This window comes from Astyanax mexicanus, chromosome 13 (genome assembly GCF_023375975.1).
Source record: "Astyanax mexicanus isolate ESR-SI-001 chromosome 13, AstMex3_surface, whole genome shotgun sequence".
Lineage (NCBI taxonomy): Eukaryota > Metazoa > Chordata > Actinopteri > Characiformes > Acestrorhamphidae > Astyanax > Astyanax mexicanus.
Window position 1 is genome coordinate 35,824,572 of NC_064420.1, and position 27,776 is coordinate 35,852,347.

The 27,776-nt window shown below is 36.2% G+C and overlaps 1 protein-coding gene across 4 annotated transcripts in view; it reads right to left on the reverse strand.

The window, feature by feature from the left end:
- The window catches only part of pax7b (paired box 7b), a 77,669-nt gene extending 60,377 nt beyond the window's left edge, over window positions 1-17,292 (reverse strand). For 3 of the 4 annotated variants that reach the window (XM_022677445.2, XM_007246350.4, XM_049462939.1), the window contains exons 1-4: window positions 16,307-17,292; window positions 15,126-15,361; window positions 14,677-14,821; window positions 13,432-13,560 (exon numbers count right to left, since the gene is read on the reverse strand). In XM_022677445.2, coding sequence (XP_022533166.2) covers window positions 13,432-13,560; window positions 14,677-14,821; window positions 15,126-15,361; window positions 16,307-16,391 — 595 coding nt within the window. In that variant the 5' untranslated portion in view covers window positions 16,392-17,292. The remainder of the gene's footprint in view (window positions 1-13,431; window positions 13,561-14,676; window positions 14,822-15,125; window positions 15,362-16,306) is intronic. The other variant, XM_007246352.4, reaches the window with a different exon arrangement.
- Window positions 17,293-27,776: the final 10,484 nt, after the last annotated feature.

The following is a 27,776-nucleotide window of genomic DNA, read 5'->3' on the forward strand; positions in this document are numbered from 1 at the left end:
AAGCAATATCTATTATAGATATTCATGACAAAACGAAGAAATATCTATAAATACTATACTAGATACTGCACAAACTCTACAGTAGATATTTTGGCCAATACATAGCCGTATCTACAGTAAATATTAATGACAAAACGTAGCAATGTCACCAGTACACATTTAAAATAAGACATACCAGTGATAAATTATCATAGTACATCATAAAGATGTATAGAGTTAATATGTGTATAACAAATAAGATATCTACAATGTATATTTAAGATGTACAACAGATATTTATGCTTTTAAATCATCTGTGACAAGATATTTTTAACAATATCTACAACATATAATTAAAGCAGTTTACTTCATTACTTTCAGCTTACTTATTTTTATAACAATGCATTCTGATATCTACTGAAGATAAAATGATAAATAAAGACACAATATGCCTATTTTAATGCTTTTAGCAACATGTACTATGTACCACATATCATGTTCTTAAAATTCCTACCAGTTCTTCTGCTTAAACTGTATAATTTAAGGGTCAGCTAAAACAAATCCAGATCTAGAAGTTCCCAAACTCCAAAAAGTACCAACAACGCAGGCAAACTATTAGCAGGAGATGACAAATGGAAGCACCTAAGGACAATGGCAGTGTATTATGGGCTGACACTACTCCTAGCCCATGTTCATTCTTTCTTATTATTCCATGGGATAAAAGCAAAGCACACTCTTAAAGAAGAAGAAGAAGAAGCTACAGAAGAAGAAGAAAAAAAAGCTGGTGAGAAAAGGAGGGAAGGTTCTATAATCTACGGCTCCCACAACAAACAATTAGGTCTCTTTTCTTTCTATCGCAGTGCACAAAAAAAAAAGGTTTGGAGGGAAAAAGGGAAAATGTGGAGGAGAGGTGATGGGTGATGCTCTTTTATAGGTCTTGTCATGTGCTTGAAGGCTCAGTGGTCTTTTTGTCCACTGCGTGTGTGTGTGAGCGTGCTCACCTTAAACAACAGAGAGCCTCAGGGGCCTCCCTGGCCTTTCAGGCCCAATAGAGGCAGCACCTTAGGGGGCCATTTAAGCCTGAAAAGAGGCCTGAAAACCCTGTGCAGCTCTGTGGGGCATCAATAAATGCTGACATATTGACTCTCTGTGCCCAAGCGCCACTGGAAAGTGCTGCCTGCATATTAATCCATTAAGGGGTTGGGAAGAGGGCCGACTGCATGGAGAGAGGGGGTGGCCAAGGATGGCTTGTGTCTCTTAGGTTCTGAATGCTCTGGAATGCGGGCGACTGCATGTTTGGTCTACAGAACTGTTAAGAAATGAGTTGTAATCTGCAAAATGCTCTTCAGATTCAAGTACCAGGACCTGTGCGTCAGAAGAAGTGCATAACGTTGGATTTGACTATGCTAACTTGCTAATTCATTTCACATTTTAAGGTAAAATAAAATAGCTAGAGCATATTGCTTGCTACCTTCACTGTCATTCAAAGCTATGAGCTAAGAATCAGATTCCTTAATGTTCCTTTAGGCCATATAAGGAGATGATAGAATTTCCTTCAGCTCACTACGCTGAACAGTGGACTTCATTTTTGTGGGAAATGCTGAGACAGTCAATAGAAACTGGAGAAAGCTCTAATTCGGTTTCTACCTGCCAGCATTGTTCAGACTGCAGGTGAAAAGCAGGTGTCCATTTACACCCCTCTCATTCTCCCTTTTTAATATTGAATTCATTTCCTGGGATATGGATCTTTATAATTGAGGTCAAAAGCAATCAAAATAGTGGAACTTAATCAAATTTCTAAAAGGAGGAAGAGATTGTAAAATCAGCCCTTTAAACTTCCATGCCTTAATTGAATTCCACTTTAAATGCATGCCTCAGAAAAGAAAAGCCCAATATGAAGATAGTACACCAGAAGGCACACCAGGCTTTAAAAAAGGACATTTTTAACTGTGCCACCAAAAGGAGTTTGAGATGTGCTCACTTATATAATTCAAATAATTTGTATTCCTTAGAAAAATACATATATAAACAAAGCTTTCATATTAAAATCTTGTAACTTCTAAACTTCTATTATTTTAGTTCTTTTCCTTATATTATTTAAAAATGACAGCAGTGGGAACATTTTAAATGAAATCTATTTATTTAAATTATTTCCCTTTAAAACTGCTGTTTTGGTGATATATTGCTTGGATGCTATGGTATAACCAGAACACTTGATCCCTAAAAAAAACAATTAGTGCAAATCAACATCTCAGTAAATGGTAATTCTAGGTCTCTCATGGTCTCTATATGAGATACAGTTTCCTGTAAGCACTGAAAGAAAAAAAAACAAGCACAGAACTAAATTCAGTTGTTATATAGACATTTGTTATCAAGGCATTACGTCTTAGCAAACTACCATTTATTAAGTGCGAGGCCTTATCCACACACTCCACCACAGTGGCACGTCTGCGTCTCTCCCACAGATAAACAAAAAAGTGCTGACTGTCAGTTTTACTAGTGATTTAGCTTAAGCAAAATAAATCTTAATATATCAACGCCGGCGCCGAGTGGACAGCCTAGGGCTTAAACTTAAATGGCTAAAGTTTTTCTTTTTTGAAAAAAATAAAAAATAAAAGCATAATCGTATTTTGAAAAAAGCAGATTAATAAACAGAGATGAAGATTCCTCCCCTTCCAAAGGATGTCATTTGGGATCACTGAACCTCTTTAGAGATTATGGTTAGAAGGTGCTTTGAAATGCACCCGGATACATATACTAAAGGCAGTGAAAAGCTTTGCTTTTTTTTGTCAAAAAAAAAAAAAAGGCAGTGCACTCCGCAGATCAATCTATTAACACTAAAGTATTTTCCACCTAACCTTCTAAACACAACATATATGAAACAAGCACTAACTGCTCCCCAGATGTAAGACAACTGTCATATCAAATTCAATCATTCTTAATCAAACATTGAATAACAGCTGAAAATTCCTTTCCTGGCTTTAGTCTGGAAACAGTTCGACTATGGGAACAGCCATTTGGAAGACAGAGAGCAGAAAGTAGCCTGAGGAGAAAGTGACAGTGGGTGCATAAATAAGCCCATTAGTTAAAAATGTACGACAAGCGGCCAGTTTGAAGCTGCATGGGGAGACACAGCTGCCTGGCCCCTCAGCCCCGCTCGCACTGCCCGCCGCTTTCACGTTTTAAGTTGGTGGAAAAAATCTGAGCAAATTTCTGATTTGCAACACTCTAGGAACATGTTTATTGTCTTTGTGCGAGTGCAAAGCACACTTATAAATAAGGCTAATGAAGAATCTCGGGGTGAAGCCGCTAAAGAGCATAAAATGGGAAATTTTATGGCCATGAGTAGCGTGGGCTGATGGTGATTTTTAAGCTATTGGACCATGGTGTTAACTACTAATCATAGGAGTAAAGCAGGACAAATGCCTCTCCGCTTAATTACTGCCACACATTACATGGGCTGCGCCTCCAGTGTCGGCTCTATTGAGCTGAAATTTGGTTCTTTTTTTCTCTCTACTGTAAACTAACACCATGCAAAACTGAATGCTTGTTTAACTGATTTTTTTTCTTTTATAAAAATAAACACAGTGCTGTAAACCTCTCAGACATTTCCTTATACAGAGTATTTAACATATCTAGGTTCAGCAGAGGAAATGATGACTGTAATGCATATAGAGCATTTTTTTATTTTTTACTGACAAAGGTGGAACCCTTATTGGTGAAACTTAATAAACAACTATTTTTAATTTAATAGTTCCATTTACAACAGGGGTCTTCAATCCTGCTCCTGAAGATTTATCCCCCCACAGACTTTGGATCTAACCCTAATCCACCCCACCAGATCCAACTAATTATTGCCTTTAGAAGTCCTCAGTTGGCTAAATTGGGTGTGGTAGATTTGGGTTGGAACAAGTTGTCCACCAATCAGAAGAGAGCTCAATTTAACCAGGCAAAGAACTGATTTTGAGTACAGATTGTTTTTAAGAGTTCTTTTTGCATTGGTTTGGTATAGCCCTACTGGCTAAATCACTTCTAAAGAACCATCTGAAAACATTTTCAGGAGAGCAGATTTAGGCAAACATTTGATTTTCATGGTTAAAAAAAATCATGCGACTTATGGTAATAAACACTTGATGTGAGATTTGAGAAAATTCTGCAATATCTAATAAATGTTTCCTTAAAGTATACAGGAAATATCAAAACTACCAGATACCAATAAAGTGTAGAATATTAACATCAATTGAAAATTGAACACTATTTTCTCATATTATCTTTTAAAATGATAGTTAAATCACAGTGTTTTATTTACTGACAAGCTTTTACGTTCTCACACTAAAGCACTCTAAGAATATCTTTGGGAAGCAATATAAAAAAAACATATAATTTAACTGCAGCAATTGCCATGTTTATATAATAATATATTGTCAATCAATTAATGTACTTTTACCAAAGTAAAGCGAGAGCCTACATTAAAAGGCATCAAAGAAGTCAAAGAAGGTATCCTGTTCTGGTTGTCACATAATGTAGTTTATCATATGTAATCTGTAACCATTCTGCTTTTATGCTGAGTTTATTTTTGTGATTTTTTTTTTTTTTATAACTCCGCTAATAGTGTAGATGTAAGGTGGTAGAATCTGCTGAAGGGTGAGTGGGTTGCCTTGCGTGTGAACAGCCCTCAATCCTGAGCCATCTCTTGTGGGCCACTATCCTTTAGTGCGAGTGACGTGTGGGCGAGAAGGGTCACAAATCACAACACCCATTATTCTTTAGACACACCACACTACACACAGAGCTCTCTTTGTTTGGGTAAGTTCTTGTTATTTGTTACAATTATCCTTTGTGATCTAAATGAGAGAAACTGAAGGCGCTGTCCATGGGGTAGAAAGAGATATTTCACCATGTTCTACAGCCAACAGTAGACCAAGGTAAGTTAAACTAGATATGTTGATGAAATTTTGGTATTAAAAAAATCCCAAATTTCCAATTTCTTCTTGCTGACTTTTTACTGAATCAACTAAATAAAAATATTAATTCATACTTCGCTAAGTAAGATTTTTTTACAGTGCATGGAGCAGTGTACTTGTGTATCATATGTTAATTGCTAAATATCATCAGTTTGTGATCCTTTACAGTTTTTTCTATTAACTTAATTTTGATACATTCTTTAAAATATAAAATGTACAATAAATGGTTCTTTGAACATTCCTATAGAAGAACATGAAGAACTATCTTTATAAAAAAAAAAGTGTAAACAACCAATGTAATGGTTCCTCACACATCTCTACTATTATCTCTACTTTATAAGTGATGCCTTTATGGCATTGCTCAAAGAACCATTTGCAGCATCTTAATTTTTTAGGGTCTACAAAAAGTCTGATAAACAATAATGACATATATTCTTCTACTCTGAGATATTATGTCTAAAAATATCTTATCTAAATAAATCTACCTTCAATTTTAATTTGAATATAGCTTTACAAGGCACACGGCTTCCACAAGCAGAGCAGCGACGTTCTGAATCCTTCAAAACGCTCTGCTGCAGTCATAGAAATGCAAATCCTATAACTTGCATTAAGACAACATCCAATACTACAAAAAGCCAATTCCAAGTCACTCACTTGGAAAACGCTCTGTTTTAAAACGCTAAAAAGGAGGGTGACCCTTTTCTTTTGGCGCTTAAGATTACCATACTTCTCCCAGACTCGTGACACCTGCTGCCCACTGTGGGCGTGCAGAACACAGACCTTTACTTCAAACAGTCTAAAGACCCGGCCCAGGGTATTGACTGAGGGGCAAGTGCACCCAGCTTGGAGCCCTCCTACCGCAGATGTACATTAATGCAGGAAATATACAGATCTGTGCAGCAGAAAGGAAAGCCTTTCCTTTTAACATGCTGTTGTCTAGCTTGATCATGTCAGTTTGATAGAGCCCATTCAAAGGTATTCATGCATCTGCCTTTGAGGGACAATAGCCGCCAGTTTATAAACTGTCTCCCTGCTTACCGAAAGGCTTTAGGCCCTTTTGTTTCCCTCCTCTTAATAAACTTTTGGAGGAGTTCATCAACTGGCCTGAATGGCCAATGCAGAGAAGCCAAAAAGACACTAAACAAGAGACCCCCCCCTTTTCCTTTCTACCATTTAAAGCCACTGTATTTAAGTCGGCTGAGGAGGCTGTGAGACATAACAATGATCTTTCCTCAAACAAATCGGTGGACCATTCAAAGAACAAAAGGTTTGTTAAGAAACTAAATCAGAGACAATTGACTTTTCAGTTTCTTTAAAAGCCTTAAAAGCCTACTACTACTACTACAAACATTAAAGAGTTTGTATCTTGGAAATCTGAGGGGGAAACAGGCATTTAAAAATCAGTTGTATTTAATAATCTTATTTAGTACTAATAATAAAATTCTGTTTTAACTTTTCAGAACAAAATAAAAGTTCAGCCTTTTTCTATTTGTCTAGCAGACTAGGACTGAATACTATGGGAGCACATAAATGGAAAGGTATTTACTTTTGAAATATGGCAGTGCTCCATGACCCATGACGTCCCATTAGTCACACACTATCTTTCAGACAGCCATATGATGTGCAGGCCTGATTTTGCATGGTGACAGCGCTGAGATACACTCAATACACTGAATTCCATATATTTCTAATCAGATGCATTGACCTTTGTCTGCTATGATTGCAGAACATGTAGCCTGTTTACGCAGCCTATCACCCACAGAGCAGGAAGCCAGCAGGCGAAGAAACATTACGTTTTGTAAAGGAACTTCTAAAACTAACAACATCCCTCTAGTTTTAGTGGTGGTAAATGAGGTTTGAAAGCCAGTGTAAACGTATAGGCCTAACACTATTTTTCTTGAAGGCTTTATGAGTGCCCTGTGCAGCCTTGTGGAAGGATCCCCCTTTTGTTAGTCCATCAGTGTCCCATTGGGTCTCCGGACAAGATTCTTGGCATTTGTCGGCAAAAATGAAAGCGGGATTAAGGAAAAGCTACTGAACACCCCATGGCAAAGGAGTGGGCTGAGACACATACCCCCCTCACCACCACCACAATCATCACCACCCCCTTTCAAAAAAAAAAAGAAGAAAAAAAACACTTTGGTAACTCCTCTTTCGGAATGTTTGTATTCCCACAGAGACCATTGATGCTGTTATAAAGCTAAACAAACAATAATACAAAAATATATATCAACGGAATGAAGGAATGAAGATGTATATGTAGAGATTTCTATCTTACTAAAAAACTGCTGTGTCAGGACGGTAATGAATGAAGAAACAGAGACAAATATAGTCAACTGAAATTGCAACAATTAGGACATTTTAGGAAGGTTTTGTAAGGTTTTGTAGGCTGGCTTCCAGTCAATAGACTGAAGAGCAGTGAAGGGTGGGCTAAAGTCTTTGCAATCCTCTACTTGTAATGGCATTTGGGGCTGAAACAGACATCCAAGTCTTTATGTAGGTCACCAAGAGTTTTATGAGCAGTACGCGGTGCTGAGAAGATGGCGAGTTCGGCCATCAAAACCACTTCTGTGGCACTGCATAGGAAGCCTGAAGGCCAGCACTTTTATTGCTGTCAGCAGGAGTTTCCCCTTGTCGTTTGTTCATTTGGGGGCTTCTGATGTACCCAGATGGTTCCCGGCCTGTTGCGCACTGCCAGGCTCCATCAATGAAGAGTCTTGATCCATTTAAACCAGCACACTCAGTACTGGACATTACTGCATGCAGAGGGCTAAAGCTTGAGCACTTTTAAGCCTTAGTTTGATCATGGTGTCAATGAATAAGATGTAAGGTGTGGTTACTGAGTAGGAATTAATTTGGTAAATTCAAGGTATTTGAATTAGATGTAAAAAAACAAAAACAAAAAAAAACGTCTCCACATTACCATCTTACTGAATTCAAGCTTTCAGTTAAATAAATGTCCCTTTAAGAAAAGAAAAACAGATTCAAAGCCCAGTTGGGTGCTCAGATAGTCCCTGTCCCACATAGAAAGAAATAGTTTAATTAATAGACAGACAGGCTTGAAAGCAGCACTGGCAGCCTGTAATATGATGAACTCCCATTGTCGTGGTGTCACCACAAGTGTTTCTGATAAGCCAAAGCAACCAAAGATCAAAGACTTTAAGCCTCTCAATTTCCCCTCAACAGCCTCAGCTTCCCCACACCTACTCTCTGTTTTTTGCCCTTTAAAGATTCAAACACACACAGAAGGCCATTTCACTTGTGGGACCTGCCTCAGGTTAACATTTCAGAAGCTCTGTCCAGCATAATACGGATTTAAGACTCACAATGACCTTTCGCAATGAACGTTTTAGTGAACTAGTACTTTAAAATGTGTTAAAATCAGGCCAAGCTGTACACTGGTGGACAACTGTTCAGAAATAAAAGCTTAAAAGACTTAATCCACTTTGGAATAATCTCTAAATCTATAAATGATAATATGGAAAATGTTAACTGGCATTCTTTGACAGAGTGGGAGGGGGTTGTGTTGGAGGAATTTAGTCCAAGAGCAGATGCAAATCATAACAGTGTGTGATATCACAGCTCATAATCTTATAGCCAAAGGTTTAAAGGAACCGTAGTGTGTGTGTTGAATAAAAAAATGTGACCAAGAGGGAAGGTCTCGTTGTTCTTCTGCACGGAACACTGTGCTTTAATTCCATATAAACGTAAGAAGCTGCACTCAGTTGAAATAACGCTCAGCTGTACAGGCTGGGATTCGCTTAATTGGCGCGTCTTGCCTCTTATTTGATGTGGATGTAGGACTTAATTCTGGTGGCTGTACTGCTCTACTGCTCTACTACTCCACTGCACATAGCAGAACAACACAGCATTCACACAGTCTAACTTAGACTATACTAGACCTTAATACTGCACCTTAATTATTACATTTCAAAATGTAAAGTGTTTCACTCCACAAAATACACAAAATCAAAACAGATTTGTATTTTAATTCAATTATTTTTACAGTGACTGTGTTGTTGAATTTTATTCATGTGGAAATGGTGTAGAATTAAATAAAATCTGTGACCCAAATAAATGTAATATAAATTTAAATAAAAAACGTTTTCCACAAAACTAGGGGTTAGATTCTGTTTTAATAGATTTATTTATTTGCAATATTGAAAAAACAATAACCAGCAGTTGTTTATATATTTGTTCCTTTTTTTCCTACCCTGTTTTTTATTATAAGGTTATTTTCAAATAATTATTATCATTATTCTTTTTTTACAAATGAATTATTTTAATTGATTATCATTTGTTACACGTGAATTGCAATATTATTAACAGCATTGATTGGAGATATTCTTAATAATGACTAATAATAATAATAATAACAATAACAATAATAATAAATAAGAGTAATAATAATTACTCTTATTATAGTTATCATTATTATTATTATTATTATTATTATTATTAATAATAATAATAAACATTTGTCCTAGTTGATACTATGTTGATAATGACAATGATTGTGATGATGATCGCGTGCGTTTCTATATTCCAGGCTGTCTAGTGTGTGTGGACAGAATAGCAGTGAAATGTGTTGGGAGGAAGCGCAGGGAGGTTAATCCGAGTTTAATACACTGATGCTCAGCACAGGAGCGCCGCTCTGATGATTGTGTTATCTCTGCCCAACATTTGGGTCTCCCTCAATTTCAACCCAGCCAAATAGCTGCGAGAAAGTGCAGATGGAGGGACTCTGTGTGCCCGAGGAAAAAATGTTATTAATAGCTAAATAACTTCCCCATACTTTCACTAAAGCTCTCTATCACCATTCCAGATGGGTTTGTTTGAAGTGGTCTCTGCACTCATCCCCGCCGTTCCTTTTTCTTTCAACGAATTTTATTTATTCCACCATCCTACAGCCTGCAACTTTAGGTAGTCTCTATAAACACTACTGCTCTAAACTAATGATCTCATATCCCTCTAAACACTCACACATAAATCATAGAAATACACTTTAATGTTGACATAATTAACAGGGCACTAAATTGAACTGAAATTAAATTGAATTGGTTGGGCAAATCACATGTAACTAAGATTCCTACGCACGGAATACAAACGCAGCGTCTTATTTTTTGTTCAGATTTGTGTGTGTGTGTGTGTAAGGTAATGTAATGCAGTAGTAATGTGCAGTAATGGCCTGAACATGGACTGTGATTGGTTGACAGCTCTCTGTATTTTCTGTCTGTCCATTAGTTCTTAATGAATGACACGCGTCTTTGGTAATTATTAAACTGCGAATTCAGGTTTGATTTTTTTTTTTTCGTTTTTTTTCTTCTAATCTGAGTGATTAAGTCTCCATTAATAAACTGAGAGCTGTCTAGTTCGTTCTCATGTGGTGAATCACTGGTCTTAGTCATGCATATTTTTCTTCTACAAATTGCATCAGAAAACGGACAGCACTCTGTAAAATCAAAGCTGTAAAAAAAATCAGGATCCAGGATCCAACAATGCCATGCAGGTTAGCTAATAGCAAAACCAGGGTACATTAATCTAAATACAGCCTGATTAGGTTTCTGAACGAGCTGTGATGCTAATGGGCGTTTTTTCACAGGGATTTAAATGCACGGCTAAATATGCTACTACTTGCCTTTGTTCACCAATGTAGGCTCATAAACAGCTGGCTTAGGATATTTTCTATGTGTCATTAGGGCATGTTTGGTGTGTTTGCGTGTGCGTGTGCGCGCGCGCAATGCGTGTTTTATTTTATTTATTTTTTTTATTCCTCAAAGCGCGACATATCAGCTGGAGCAATCCAAAACTAAAAAACAAAAACTAAATAAATCAAATATATGAGCTGCGAAGCCCCAACAACTGCGGGAGAGCCTTCAAATCTCATGAATTTGCGCCCAGGGCCAGCCGGCGAGAGGCGTTTAGAGATGAAAGTGGAGAGAAATAAAAGGCTCAATTTAATCTGCTTTAAAACCCTTCAACATATCGTTTGTGCCGAGCACTCCGCGAGTGAGGGCTGATGCGCCACATGCCTGAGAGCTATTACACCCCTCCAACATAGACTCCCATTCACTACACACCGTTTTCATTAGCAGCCCTAATAAGTCTTAACGTTATTAAACGCCATCCCGATGATCGAGTGAAACAAGCCCAAAGACGACTAGACTTCATCTTTTTTGTTCAAAGGTCTTGAAAGAAGCAGCGCTCCGCGTGGCACCGTGCAAAGTGAGCGCGCGGAAAGAAACGCACTGGAGTTTATGAGCTGACAAATACTCAATAAAAAAATAAATCATCACTTATAAACACCACCAACCTAGTGCGCTGTAGACCCATCCACCAGCCCAGCGCATACCCAGCAGTGGTGTTTAGAGAATTAAAATAAGAAGAGGTAAAATCACAGCTCACTATTTGGCCATTTTCCAGCCATAATCCAAAAGATGTAACTCCCGCTGAGCAAACTATCAAGAACCAACACTGTTTATCCAAAACACACCAATTTATCACCCCAAAATAGAAGCACAGATTAACTGCAGAAATTATTTTAAACCGTTCCTTTTAAACCCACATAGGTCCACCAATGTGTTTTTCTTTGTTCATTTAATGACATTGATTTTCGTTATAAATTGTACAACCAAAACACATTTTGCGTTTAATTCAATTTCAAATTTAACAATGTTGTTAAAAAATAAACCTAAAATTATTTTTATATCATTTTTAAATAAAATAACTTAATTTGAAATTTACAAAATGTTTTTTTATAGTGCCCCAAACTGAAAAGCCCTTCAATGACACATTCGTTTATAAGATAATTATATTGTTCTAATCAATATTGTCTAGGACGGTTTATTATATTTTTTATATCGACGTTATCGACACAGGATATTTTTTTAAGAAATAAATATTTTTGGATTATAACAAATTTAAATCATTTTAATTCAAGCTCCATTTTTTAAGAATATTTGGAACGAAAAAAGTTAATTTTAAATGCAGCAAAACAGGCTATATGTATTTGTTATATTTATTTAAGGGTAACTTTTTAGGAGTTGGGAATGGCATTATGGGGTCTCGTGTTAAACACACACTATATGCCATTAAAATGTGTGTAAAAATACCCCGCCCTCGCCACCAAGCCGTCAGTTAGGGAGCACAACGACGGGCATGAAAAAGAGCAGTGGGCATTTCCAAACAAGAATAAACCATTTTGCACCCTCCAAATCTCATTCTCTTCCAACAGACGAGTCCATAATATTACAAACCTATCTACCGGCAGGGCGTGCTGAATAATTCATCTCCTTTCAGTGCTCCTCTCGGCCTTTTGTTGGAAGTTTTCTCCCTCTCCTTTACGGCTTTTTGAATGTGAATGGACGGATCTATTCCTCTCCGCCATGCCTCTCGCTTTTTAGATTTCTCCTTTGTAGCACGCGGGCTCTTTACTTTTAGAAAGAGCTTTCAATGGAGCAAAGGTCTCTGGAATGAAGTTCATCTTCAAGTTTAATGAATGACTGCCACAATCAATAATTCCGTCTTTTCTGGGATTGTTTTAAACAAAATGTTTTAGTGCGTATTGGTCGTTTTACGTTTCAACAGTACACACTTAACACGCACCGCCTTCCTTTAAATGTCCTCAACAGGACACAACGCGGGCAAAATTACCGTTTACACACAGGAGATAAAAATCACGGTGTCGCTGCACTTAAAAGCGTCATGTTAATAGGGGCAGGTTAGAGATGTGAAGGTTGGAGAAGGTGCGGACGAGGGGGCAGATTAAGGCGCAGTGGCGCTGCGGGGTGTAATTGAATCTGATCGCCACATCCCTCATCTGTCACTTACCGTTTTGGTGGAAGCGTTTAGGGGCTCCACAGGACAAATGCTGTGAACCCCCAAATACGGCCGGTATAAATCATTAAACAGGTTCAATCAAATGGCTGGACTGACAGCTCAACAGCATGCTCGATTAACGCTCCTGCTCGAATTAACCTCCAATCACTATAAGCCTCAATTCTGCTCTGTAAACCCAAAAATCAAATCTGTAAACTTTAACACCGCTCTGAAAATCCCACTACATGCTCTGTAAACACCAGCGTCGCTCTGTAAACTCCAATACCGCTCTATAAACACCAACACCGACCTGTAAACTCCAGCACCGTCCTGTAAACTCCAGCACCGCCCTGTAAACACCAACACCGCTCTGTAAACCCAAGCACCGCTCTGTGAACACCAATACCGCTCCGTAAACTCCAGAACCGCTCTGCAACTTCCAATGCTGCTCTGTAAACTACAATACTGCTCTGTAAACCCCAACAGCGCGCTTTAATCCCCAGCACCGCTCTGTAAACCCAAAAAAACACTCTAGAAGCTGCTCTGTAAAACTCTAACCGGTATAAAGCTGTTCTATACTATAGAGAGGCGCAGATGGGGACATGCAGAATATCCTGTAATCAGTGACCACACACCAGCCTCGCGGAGAAAAAAATCCCCATGTTTTTACCTTTATCACCAAGTATGCCGTCAATACTGTGCTTCGTTTTCTTCTCCCCGCTCTCATCTTTCTTATCACACTCATCCTCGTCCTCTTTCTTTCCAAATCTGGCGCGAAGCACCCGGCTGATAGAGCTTACTATGAAAAGAAAAAAATGTTTATAAGATTAAAATGCGATAATAAATAGACTTAATAATATAATTATTACTTCTACTACTACTTCTACTACTAATAATAATAATAATAATATTTGGGAAATAGACAAGAACACCCAAAATTCAATTTAAAGGTATCCTAAAAATAAACAGTAAAATGTACACCAATGCATCATACAAAAACATTCTTCTTCTTTTTCTTCTTCTTATTATTAATAATAATAATATTATTATTATTATACTAAACTATTTAGTAGATAATTTGATTTATTTAAGGAGGATATAATCCGCGTAAAATGTAAAATATGTCGCGTAAAATGTAAAATGTCAGACACATAAATGTAAATACAGTCCTATTTAGTGTTGTAAAAGCTGGGGCATAGTCATGGGGTGTGGGAACATTTTAAAATAATCTGCCAGATGTGTTGGAATAATGTAAAACCTAAAAGGATTAATCAGAAAATATGGCATTTTTGTAAAAGCTGCAGTGATAAGTGAGAAGAGTGGTTAGAATGTAAAATTGTAGTGATTGATTAGAAATGTGGTAATATTGTAAAAGCCAGTGTGATTAGCTGGAGGAGTGAAAATGTTTAAAACTGCAGTGACCAGTCATGAGAGTTATGAGAATTGAGTAATAACTTCAGTAATGAGTAAGAAGTGGTTGATATATTTGTAAATTTGTGATGATCCCTTAGGAGAATGGGGATATTCCAAAAGCTTCAGAGATCAGCAAGAGTGTTGAGATTTTGCAAACTATACTTTGATCAGTCAAAAAGATGGGAATATAGTAAAAGTTGCAGTAATCAGTCAGAAGTGTGGAGAAGCCACTGAAAATAGTCAGAAGTGTAGGAATTGTGCAAACAAAAAAATTGTAGCTACTAATGTATTACTAATGTGATCAGATGTGGGAATGATGTAACTGGTGGCAGGTGGTGGTAGTTCAGTAATGTGTCAGAGGTTTGTAAGTATCCTCTTGTTGTAAATGTTGAAGTCAGTATGAAATTGAAAATGTAACTTTGATCAGTCAGAAAAGTGTGAGTACTGTAAAAGCTGCAGTAATCAGTCAGAAATGTGGGAATAATGTAAAAGTTCTGCTTACCAGATGAGGCCTCACCTGAAGGAACTGTGCTTCTGTCACACACTCCGTCCTTCAGCAGCTTGTCTCGGATCTCCCAGCTGAACATGCCTGGGTTCTCACGTTTGTACTCCTCTATCCTTTTTTCCACGTCCGGTGTGGCCACCTGCTGTAAGTTTGAATGGAGGAAAGAGAGGACAAAGATACAAAGCAAGAGAGAGGGAAGATGAGAAGAGGAAAAATATTTTGATTAATTAAGTACAGTAGAGGTTAACAATTAAATATATTTGTAATCATTTGATTAAGAATAAAAAAATAAGAATTATCTGTATTATATATGTATATTATAATATTGTACTGTTAAAATAAGCATGCAATAATAATAATAATAATAATAATAATAATAATAATAATAATAATAATAATAATAATAATAATAATAATATGTATTTCGAGCTGTTTATACTCCTTACCCTGGGCTTGCTCCCTCCTATTGCTCCAGGCCTGATAGAGCCAGTCTCCTGGTACCTGCACAGGATCTTGGAGACGCAGCCGTGCGACACGCGCAGCTGGCGAGAGATGACGCAGGGCCTGATGCCGTGATGCGCCATCTCCACGATCTTGTGTCGGATGTGGTTGGGCAGCGGTCTGCCGTTAATGAACACCCCGCCGAGCTGATTCACTCTGCCCTGACCCAGAGGAGTTGACACTACAGTCAAGAACATAAGATATATTTACAGAGAATATATAAATAATTAGTATTTATAGACAGATTACAGACCTTAACTATTTTATTCTGAAAATAAAAAAATCGTGAGTAAATCATTTTTAAAAATTAAGGTTAAAAGTATTCCAGAATTCTGATCTAAAAACAGTAAAATTAAAATGTGTCCAGTTTTATCACACACGTAATTCGGTATTTTACTTTTCATTTAGTCAAATTTACATTTACACAAATCAGTCAGCCCAAAAGCTGCAGGAAAAAAGCGCAAAAAAGAAATTCCAAAGAAATTCAGTATTTAAATTTCGAAAAAAATATTTTATTTTGTTATCTTCTATTTTCGACACTTATTTACGAGCATATTTGGCTTCCTGGAAATACACAGCAGCTGAAACTGTCCACTGTTTTATTCTCTCCTTTTTCCCAAAATGTTCGTGCAGCCGAAAACACAAATACACACACATTTATCAACCCTCACCAGCCCACATTATTCTTTACAGTCTTGTTTCCTTTTTTATCCACTAATCACGAACGAATAAACATGCTGTAAGTCATCAATAAAAACATCAACTCCAAAAAAACAATTAAAAAATAACAAATAAAATAAATGTGACGGCAAATATTTTAAATGTATACATTCCTATTATATAACATGTAATAAATACCATAAATAACAAACCTAACTAAATCAAAACGATGAGTACCGAATGATACACTATTTGGTAAATCAAAAGAAAATTAAAGAAAAGCAAAAAGAAAATAAATTAAAACAGAAGAAAGAAAACGAACAAAAGTAAAAAGGCAGAATGCTGCGCGATCAGATTTTTTTTTGTTTTAAGTAAAAAAAAAAAAAAGAAAATGAAGAAATAAAATGAGAAATATTTCACCAATTGTGACAACCTAGTTAAATAGTTTAATGTGGAGCTGACCCACCTTCCAGGGGGAATCCGGTTCGGGGGTAGTTTTGTCCTGGAGCTGGGCGCATCATCCTCGGCACTGTCCCCGTTAAAGTGGACATTCTTCTCTTCAGTTAAACACACTGCACACTCAGGGTCCACTCAGGAGAAAACCCACAAACCCACACACACGCGCACACACACTGGTCCAGGCAAAAGGCTGCGGGGATGGGCAATCCCATAAACTGATGTTTAAAAAGGAACACAAACTCTTGTGCGGAGAGAGGGGCGCGGGGCAAAAAGAAGTCCAGCTGAACCCAAACGGCGCGTGCGTCAGGGGTAAGGATGAGGAGGGGTGGAGGGGGAAAAGGAGGGGGTGGAGTGGAGAGGTTGTAACTCCTAAAACGCTCTGTAGAAGAAGGAGAAGGTGGGGGAACTCGCTAAACTGTGGGTAGTGCTTTCTTCAGAAGCTCAGGCCGGTTTGGATAGAGTTTGTTGGCGCGGATGAGTTTGAGTGCGCGGTACAGGAGAGAAAGCGGCACGCGTGCTCATAGGCTCGCGGGGCCTTCTTTTATCAGCACGCGGACCGAGTGGTATACGGACGAGAGCCGCCGTCCAATCAGAGCATAGCTTAGACACGCTCACTGCTGCTAAAGACAAAACAAACAGTAACGTGCGATAACCCAACTTCCCGTTGGAAACGGAGAGGGGGCGGGCAGTATAAATAAAGCAAGTTTTATTAAACGCTGAATAATCTCATACTAGACATAGTCTAGAGTCTGATACTGTAAGAAATCTGCAGCGTTTCTGTTAGTATAAAGATTTAAATTATTAACAGCTTAAGTATTTTATGTTATTCTTCTAATTTAAAGAAAAAGACACGTGATTTAATTGGTCTGAATATTCTTTCAATTCAAAGCGTTAATTTTAAATTTCATACTTTTCTTCTCAAATAAATTGGAACTTTTACTTGTTTTGGAAAAAACATAAATGACAATAAAATGGCTTTTTTATTTATATGGGAAACATTTGACCAAACTGACAATATGTTTATGAACGCAGCACTGTTTATGAAGGCAGTCATGCTTTGAAGCATTGCTTCGTCTGTGTCAAATCTAGAGCGAAATACAGAGAAAAATAAAACGCAACTGTTTGCCGCCGTTCTGTGTAGCTACACGTTTTTATTTTCTATGTGTTTTATATAATTTTACAAGTGGACCTTACGATGTTATTGAACTCAGCACTAAAGACAAATTCTTCAGCAACATTTAAGACCTTCAATGTTCATATAATTAACATAAAAAGGCAAACAAAAGTTAGTATGCTGTTAAGCATGTGAAAATTATATTTATATATTTATATGTAATGTTCACATGAAGACAATGATATCAGTGAGTCAATGGACGCTGGAAAAGGCAAAGTCAATTTGTTCATATATATTGTAAGATATACAGAAAAAAAGTTGACACTTATTCGAAGAGTTGTCTCTATATTTGAGCACATGCAGCTGGATTAAACGTGATTCTCTCAAAAAATATATTTACTTAAAAATTATTAACGGAGTTCAAACCAGATTTCCACACACAGCTGAAATAACAGCTACTGTAATGAGAACCGTCAATGAATCGAAGTCGTGAGTATAGCCCAATTTGATTAAGTAACTATTATGTAATTAAAATTATGTAAGAATTGCATTAGAAGTGCATTATGGTATTGTGGTTTATGATGATTAATTTTTCTACTTATCGGCACATAATGTTTTGCACATGCAATAGTGCAAGTCTGAACTATTATGGAAAAGCGACTAATAGAAGAATTTCGTGATCATTTCCAATTAAAGGTGCATAGGATGAAATGGCAATTATGATGCTCTGATGAGGACCTGATGCAGCGTGGCTAATATTCTGCGCGTGCGCAAAACACATGCGCCAATATTTCTTTTTCAAAACCACATCACATTGAATAATCGTCCAAAACATAATAATAATTTAAATAAAATTTCCGCTTCGGTCTTTAATGAAGTCTTAAGTTGTATTTTTCTGCATTATGGACCTTCACATTTTCTGGCCACAAGGAGAGAGTTTATAAATGTGTCACCTGTTTGGATTGATTAACACACGAGCATTCAACAAATGGAAGCTGTTTGCTTTATTTGTGTGGAAGAGAATAATGTCATTTAAAACGCACAGGTCCCAGGAGACCAATGTGCGGAGTGCCAGTGTGATCTCATACCACGTGAAATTCGAGACATGTCTGACAGGCTGTGTTGTAGCTTTATTTGAAGTGAATGCCAATTTATAAAACGACACGTCACCCGTTTCATTTATAACTGCCAACTATTTTGAGTCATAATCGCTCATCTTTAGAGCTAGAATTAGAGTAACATTTTTATTAAAACATACATTTGATTCAAATGTGTCTCTTTTGCACTAACAAAGAAACACAACTAAAATGCTTCGCTTTACATTTCGGTCGGGAACCGATGTCATGCAATGTATATACACCTAAACCTTTAGACTTTGTTTTAAATTTAAATCATGCGTTTTCTGAGCACGTGCTTTTTTTGCTTAGAGCTTTAACTCCTTTAAAAAACAAGAAACCTTGCTACGAGGTTGCTTGCTATGTTACAATAGTTCCCATCTTGAAAATCAACCGTTGCTTCTAGAGAGTTTTTACTTTATGGATCTTTTTTGGTTTGTTTTAGACAGCATTTTTTAAGCTGAAAAAGATGACCTGGAAAAGACTGGTGACTGTTTTTCCCTTAAGAAAGAAGGAAAGTATCCACTAGAGGGCAATGAAATTCTAAAATCAGAGCCTCAATTGGCTACAGTATGAAAGGATTTAGTCCATTTATAACTACAAAACAGACAGATTTTATATTTGGTCTTTTAAATATTATTCTACACAGCAAATGTTTACTTTGTTCATTCATAAATAACAGTGTTTGCTGTGTGCGTAAGTAAATAACTAAATGTTTTCCAAGAAACATTACTACCCTTATTAGTTAATTACATATACAGCCCTGGAAAAAATAAGAGACCATTTAAAATTGATGGGTTTCTTTGATTTTACCAAATTAAAAACCTCTAGAATATAATCAAGAGGAAGATAGATTTAAATGTTTGGAATGTTTGCACCAGGAGTGGCATAAAGTTATCCAAAAGCAGTGCGTAAGACTGGTGGAAAAGAACATGCCAAGATGCATAAAAATTGTGATTAAAACCATGGTTATTCCATCAAATATTGTTTTCTTTGCATTTTTTAAAATCTGTTTTGTTATTTTAGCCATTTCTCATTTTTCTGAACTTTGTTCATTTTACTCAAACATATATCTATAAATATCAAAATCACATAAACTGATTCAGAAACTGAAGTGCTCTCTTAATGATTTCCAGAGCTGTAAATATATACCACGTTAAATGTACCTGGATGTGTGTATGAAAATCAGAAATTAAATATAATACAAAATTCTGAATTTGTTACTGTTCTGGAATGCAGGGTTTATTAAAGCTTTTTTGTTAAAAAAAAAAAAGACACTCTGATCTCTTCCTCAGAGGTCCTGGCTTTGACAGTTTAAGGACTCATGTAATCAGAGTGAGACAAGTATGGGATTAATTGCAGCCTTTAAGTGTTTACAGACATGAACCACGTATAAGCAGTTGTGGATAATTTAATCATCGCAACTTGACTTGGTTTTCTTTATGTAAAAGAAATGTGAGGCCAAACATACTTTAATACAAGTCAGGCTTTAGTTTTTCATGTTAACAAAATACTGCACAAACTATACAAACGATATGCAATAAAATAAATTTGCATTTCAGGTCATAGTGTTCTTTATCTCTACTTGGCACCACATTGATGTTGTGGTTAAGATCAGTACATAAAGCAGAGAATGTGCTTATTCTGAGTACTGATAAATATTTTATGTCAACTATGGATGCCTGTGATGGCTACAATCACAATGAGTAAAAGGTGGAGAGGAAAGACCAGCCTACCCAGCCAAAAACAGTTATGTTCTTTGGGACTCATTGACATAGATGCACCTTGGCCAATGATTAGGCATCTGTGTCATTTGGGATCCAGTACCAGTTAGTTTAATTAACAAATTATTCATTGTTACCTTTACGTATGACTACATAGTATAATATTTTTATATGGTGAATGATCGGTGATCGGGACATAAATGGGACAGTCATACATGGTTTCCTTTCTTGCAAAGCCCTAGCATTGAGCCCTAGCTGTGAAACCACCAAATGTAAGTATTCAGTGTCTGCAGAAATTGATTATTTTGTCATAAAAGAAAGCTCAAAAACTGTTTTAATCAACCTTAATTTACCTTATATTATATAATTAACATGCCACAGACTTTCTACAACGCTGTGAAATACTGTACTGTACTGTACAGCACACTATTTCTTCACATAGGAAGTGATTCCAGATACAGACTGCAGGAAGATAAAATGCAGCAAAGGGGGCAGTGCCCAGATGTCCAACTAGAAAGGTAAAAAGTGAAAGAATGAGAGAGAGAGAGAGAGAGAGAGAGAGAGAGAGAGAAAGAGAAAGAGAGAGAGAGAGAGCAGGTGCATCAGATCATACAAAGCCTGTCAACCTGATGTTGACTTCCACATGACACATTTAGCATTGGCGTGCAGCTGGAAGTGGTTATGGGTGTTAAATCATGGGGCTGGTAATGGCATCTTGTCACCATACATCACTGCAAACAGAGGAAAGAATGTCTGTGAGGTAGACCCCATCACTCTCATCTCACTCTTTTCCTCTCCTTCTCTCTCACATAGACTTACAACACATCTTACACAAGACAAATTCAGAATGTCATAAACATCAGCAACACAGGAAGACAATAAAGTCAGCACTGCCTCTGATCCTGATATCTATGGTATTATCCAGGGTAGTCTAATGCTCAATGATGTCAGATTTGGTTCTACAAAACCCACTCAACCCACTCTTTCCTTGAGCCAGATGTCAATGGTGCAAGCCTATATAATTTGAAGCTGAGGTATGCTAGCTGACGTGAAATCACTCATGCTTACCAAATGTAAACTTCAATAATCTTTAAATGTTCCAGATTAGATCATCCAGATATAGAAAATATGCTTAAAATCAGTAAATTTGATATAGTTGTTTTTTAGTGATGTCACAAATATTGGTCCAATTTAGCCTCCCGCATTGTCATAAAGATTATTAAGAGTGTTTCAGTCTTGACTGCTTTTTGAATGAGACACAATTCATGGCAGTCAAACAGAAAAGATGAAAAAAATGTCAGTTTTGGTACATAGAGTAAAACAAATATAACAATTAAAGCATCCCTACCTCTAATTCACAACAATAGCATAACATGATCGAAGACCTTTTTTGTTTGTTTTTGTTTGATATTGCTGGGTGTGCATTTTTCATGAGTTTTCGTCATGTACTGTAGGTGGACAAAAATATGAATGTGAAGGACCAAACCAACTATTCATAATGTCACTACTAAAGCATGAGTAGACTAACAAATCACTGTGCTGATCAGTTATTTATTTATCTCAGTGTTACTGAGCTCTACAAAAGCGTGAGTGTACCATGACTAATATGATAGGTTTACCTATTAACAATTTACTATCAAGCGTATTGTATTAAATATTGTCACATTTGTTGCCTAAAATCTGTCAATTTTACATCATTGCATCATTTCGTTTATTCTCTTGCTCTCATTCTATTCAGCAACGTTAAAGTAGCATAAACATGCTCAGTATGCCACTATATGCACAGCATGTGATCACAATGCTAAGGTCAGAGACACTGCAGTGTTATGAAGACTCGCATCTTGTCCTTTAACACTGTAAGAGTCTTTTTGTTGGATGCTTTCATGTGCTGATGTGTGCTCTGGGCTGATGGGTGCAAGCGTGAAGAAGGTCAAGACCAGATGGGAGGTCATGTGTGAAGCATCCCTCTCTGTGCCAACTCACTTCTCCCATCATCAGCATGCTGTGCCTATTCAGCCTTCAGAGCATGGAGAGCACATGAGCCAAAACCAGTAAAAATTAAAGATATCTTTCCAAACTTTCTTAACTTATAGAACTGTAATACAACTTTTAAGTACATCCTGCACCCTACCTACAAGTTTTTTTGGAGCAATATTCTTAATGCTAAAATGCTTTTTTAAAATAATATAATACTAAAGAAATGACCCTAATTGCGACCAGTGAATCCACTACAGAAGTTAATTAGCTCTTATTTGTCACATTTTATGTATCATACAACCCCATTGAAGAAAACCATGACAGCATAGAAAGTACAATGTTTTTTACATTTACTTAGACCTTTTATTTAATTTCACCAAATATAAATCCAATATATTTAATGTTTTCTTCTGGTAACTTTGTTTAATTGATTATTATACACCAATTCCTGCATTCAGGTCTAAAATATTTTTTTAAATGTTGGGATGAAAAAAAATTGTAATAAAGTACAAAAAATAATGATGATGATCATTTTAAACAGGTGATGTATACAGGTGATTATAATTATGATTTTTTTTTGGCAAATCCTTCTCAAGCACAATAATATAGAGATACATTGACAAACATTCTTAAAACCTTACTGTGCCAAACATAAGCATTATGTTAACCATGTCCAGAAGTAGTTTTGACTTCTCTGGACTCAGAGACATCTAGAAGGATCATCATACGGTGTAAAAAGGACCATCCAGACTGTTCACAGCATTAAGTCCAAAAGCCTGGGTGATCCAGCATTAATGCAGAAAAGTACAGAAAAGAGATTCTAGAGCAACATATCCTACCTTCAGCACCACATCCTTTACAGGACTGTTGATGCAGTTTTCAAAAAGACAATGCAAAAACACATGTTGCTCACATTACAAAGGCATGGCTGTATAAGAAATGGGTTCAGGTAATGGACTGGCCTGTCTGTAGTCCTGACCTGTTCCTGTGCTGTTGTACAAAACACAGATTTGGAGGCACTTTAAACATGTTCAATACTTCAGGTTATAATTTCTTTTAATTATTTTTTACAATAATGATTTAATAATTATTGTAAAGACAACCCACTGATTATTGCCAGCAACTAGCTGAAATGGGTGATTTGTGCCATTTTTAAAGTATTGATTGTTACATATAATACAGTCCGTTGAGGTTCCATTGTCTGTAGTGCTGTCTAATCACAAAGAGTCACAGACCTTAGTCTAACCATACCCCTCACCCTTACCCTAGCTGATGTGCATTAAGTAAGCAGTTGTGTCCATTCATAATATGCATCTTCTTACACATTTAGACATGTAATTTAAATTGCGTATTATTTTTAAGGAAATAATATTTCATTTTTATTTGCTTAGTTGAACTTTTTCAGGTTAACAGTAACTCTACCAATCATGAGACAAAGTTTTTTTAATCACACACAGAAGACGATTACTAAATGTTTCTGATTATTAGATTGTCCTATATAAAGCTTGTTGACTGTATGTAGCAGCCCAAATTGAACAACCCATTGCAGAAATGACAGACAATCTAATATTATATGAGATTTCGTTTCTGATTGCTCAAGTTCTTCAAACTGTTTTAAACATTTTTGCTATATTTAGCTGCCATATCAGTGTTTATATCAAAATGCTGCTCAAAAAAGTATTATCATTTCTGCCTCTGATTCATCAAATGAAATGAGGCTCTTATGTAACTCATAAGGCTCGGGCTCAGATAAAATGTAATAGTGTTCTACTTAAAATAGTCTGTTCATTAAATCTGCAGTACATGTCTGCTTCTTTAGCTCAGTATAGGGACATTACAGGTCTAATTGGGATGCCAGTTCTGATGGCAGAGGGGTGAACCCCTTCTAACAGACATTTCTCAGACATTATCAGCATGTGATGGACTGGTTGTTTTGTGCTTTAATCAGTTAGTGCAGCTTTTCTTTGAAAATGTCAGAAAAGAAAGAGGTCTGTTTAATGTAGATGAAAGTAGCAGACCCAATTTTACATGCTGCCCCAATTGGTTTCACTAAATCAATCTGAAGAAGAAGCACATGAAGTGAATTTGAGGCCCTTCTTAACTGTGACCCCTAACCCTTTGCTGTATGCTCTTCCACTTTGGAGACTTGGTAGAATTTTTTTTCCGTCTGGACAGTTCAGACATTCTGTTCAGATCTATAGAAGACTCTGTGTTAGATGTTTGGATTTTCAGTATAGAAAGATATTAGAAAGTGAATCATTATTGCTGAAGTTTTTTGCAGGCTTCAGATTAAACTAATCCCTATGTTTTATTATACTGACTTGAATTGCTTAATTTGTACTTTTTGTATACCAATATAACAATAAGAAAATCCTGTGAAACATTTGCTTATTTAATCTTTTAAAATTTCTGATTTGGCAAAGAATAGCAAAGTTAATGATCAGCTTAAAGTTCGGCTTAATTTTGTGTTACATGTGTCAGATAAAAAAATGACTTTAAATAATGGTCATTTAAAGACAAAGTAGATTTTCAGTGGAGAGTTATTTAAAGAACTACTTTCAATAAGATCGCATGCAATAATCAGTTTAACATTTAAAGAACTTCACATCATGTAAAGATAGATTACCAATAATCATGATTTACTGCTGTTTTAAAATTGAAAGTGATGATTAAAAGTGATGATTGATGCCATAGAAAAAAACACTTATTGTTCCAAAAAGATCCATGTTTGTAAAGGAGTGCAAATTACCCGTAAACTGGTAAAGAACCCAATTGAGTAAAGGTCCTTTAAATTCTTAAAAGATTCTTTACACTGGCACGTCTATTTAACAAATATGGTTCCACTGTGTAGCACCTTTATTTTAAAGAAGTAATAATTGCAAATGATGTAGAATGTGTAATGTTTAGCCAAAGTTCTCCTTTTTCTTCTTCTCCAGCTTCTGCTTCTTCTCATACTATATATCATGCGCAAACGTGCCATATTTCACACTAAGTTTAGGATAAAAAAAATGAATACACCAACCTGCATAGCAAATGCTCAACAATACAATTACAATGTCAGAGTAGCCAAATATGTAGCACGACCACTGCAACTAGAAACCATCTAAAGAGCTTAAACATTGATTTAATCCCCATTTTTTACCCTAATTAGTCTGAGTGGTTTGTCAACCTCTTAACAGGATATCCACAATGAGTCAAATCAAATTATTCACAATTTACTTGTCATCCGCATTCTGCCAGCGTAGTCGTTTCAGTAAAAGGCTGAAACACTGAAACACAAACGTTAGCTCAAATCATAATCTAATTGAAATAGTGGAGAGAAATGCCAAGACAGCTCAAGTGTACTGTGCTGCCATGCTGGAGATGGATTTTTGAGAAATGCCATTATATATTTCACATTCTGCTTGTGCTCTGATTGAAATGTGCATTAAAAGATGAACACTGCACAATGCATATTCGTAAACTGCAGTAAATAATTGCACTTCTTTTAAAACAAAGCAGTAAATAGACTTTACAAATCGAGTGTTTGAAAGTAAAAGGATAGTTGTGCTAAAAAAAAAAGATGTTTAAAATCGAAGTCATTTCTTTTATCTCTTGGGCCTTTGCTTTTTGGATTTTCTCATATGACAATGTTTTGATATTAGCAGCAGAGAAATGAACATTGAAATTGTTTGTAGAGCCAGTGCTCATAACTTTTCTCATGTCTGGGAGAGGCTGATATTGTGCATATGAAGCAATAAGCGCCTTTATTTTCTGCAAAATAACTTGTTTTGTTAGCAGCATCAAACACACAGCCCTGTGTTAGCGAAATCATTGTAAACATTGCTAATTTAGTATGGTGGGCCGCTTTTATCACCCTTTACTGGGCTGATAGCAGGTCATTCCAGCTTCACTAACTTGTTTTTTCACAGACGATTATGAGTGGAACAAACAGTCTTGGAGTGGGGAAGAGCATGAGACCTTCATGCGGCAGCGAGCCACCTCTGGGATCAATGTCAGCATTTTGTCGATCGGGCAATTCAGATCCACCATGCAAGATGCATTTCGTTTGCTAAATAATTATCTGATTCTCTATTCATTTGCAGATTTTTCACACAAAAACTAGGGTGCATGACAATGACGTTGTTTGGTTGAATAACATCTCGAGTCTTTATTTGGCACAATAGTTGATTTTGTAAAATAATATCGCTTCTGGTGGTTTCTCATTTACCCTGCTGAATTAACTGTAGACCTCTTATGCTCGCCTAAAAATCAGTTGCTCCAAACATATAAATATAACCATGTTTTTCAAATAAAGATTATTTGCTCCTATAAATATTGTTTTTCTGTTTTTTTTTCTTGTATTTAGTTCCATTTAACTAAACAGCTTTACAAAAAGAGGGGAGGATTTCTGCTCATAACAATATTCAAGTCAATGTTACAGAAAAAAAACGTACATATTTTCATATTTAAAAGATTCTTTTTCAATACATTTCTCATTTATTACTCTCTCAATCTTACTACATTTTTAGCAAAAAAGTTAATTTACAGCTATGAAAAAGAATAAGGGACCACTTCAGTTTCTGAATCAGTTTCTCTAATTTTGCTATTTATAGGTATATGTCTGAGTAAAATTAACATTGTTTTATTATATAAACTACGGATTAAAAGAAATAAAAATATTGTAATTTAGAGCATTTATTTGCAGAAAATGAGAAATGGCCGAAATAACAAAAATACTTCAAATAATGCAAAGAAAATGCGTTTTAGTTTTAAGAGTTCAGAATAACCCTGGTTTTTATCACAGTTTTCATGCAGAGCTCGAAAACTAATGCAGAGCTTGAATAATGCAAAGAAAAGTTCGTATTCATAGAGTTTTAAGAATTCAAAAATCAATATTCAGAATAACCCTGTTTTTAATCAAAGTTTTCTTGCATCTTGGCATGTTCTCATCCACCAGTCTTACACACTGCTTTTGGATAAAGTTATGCCACTTTCTTTCCATAGCTGTATGCATATAGTACCAATAAGTTAACTTGTTTGTAACAATAGTAAAGCTATTTTTTGTGCCACATAACAAATAATGCTTTTAATATTTACAAGGTTCTTTAAAGACAGAATACAAAAGTCTTCCCATTATATGGAAGAATCATTTAATCAGGAGAAGAATGTACTGTATTTGTATCTATTTTTGCCTTTATTAGGGCACTTTGAGAAACCCTCTAGATGACACACGGTATATAAGCATTATTATAATTATTTCAGAGGGCTAATAAATAGAAAGTTTCCTTAAAAAATCCTTACTCCTTCAGTACAACGGTCAAGCCATTTTCTGTTCTTTAAAGGTTGCTAAACTAATACTTAATCTAAGCCACTAAAACTTTTACTTTAACTACCTTAACCTCATAGTACCACCACAAAACTAAAGAAGCAACTTCAGACATCAAACATATGGCAGTGACAGAACTTCAACCACAAATCAGAAAAGTTAGGGCAGTATGAAAAATTATGTGTCTCTTACATTTACTTTATAGCAGTTTATTTCATTACAGCTCATTTAATACAAGT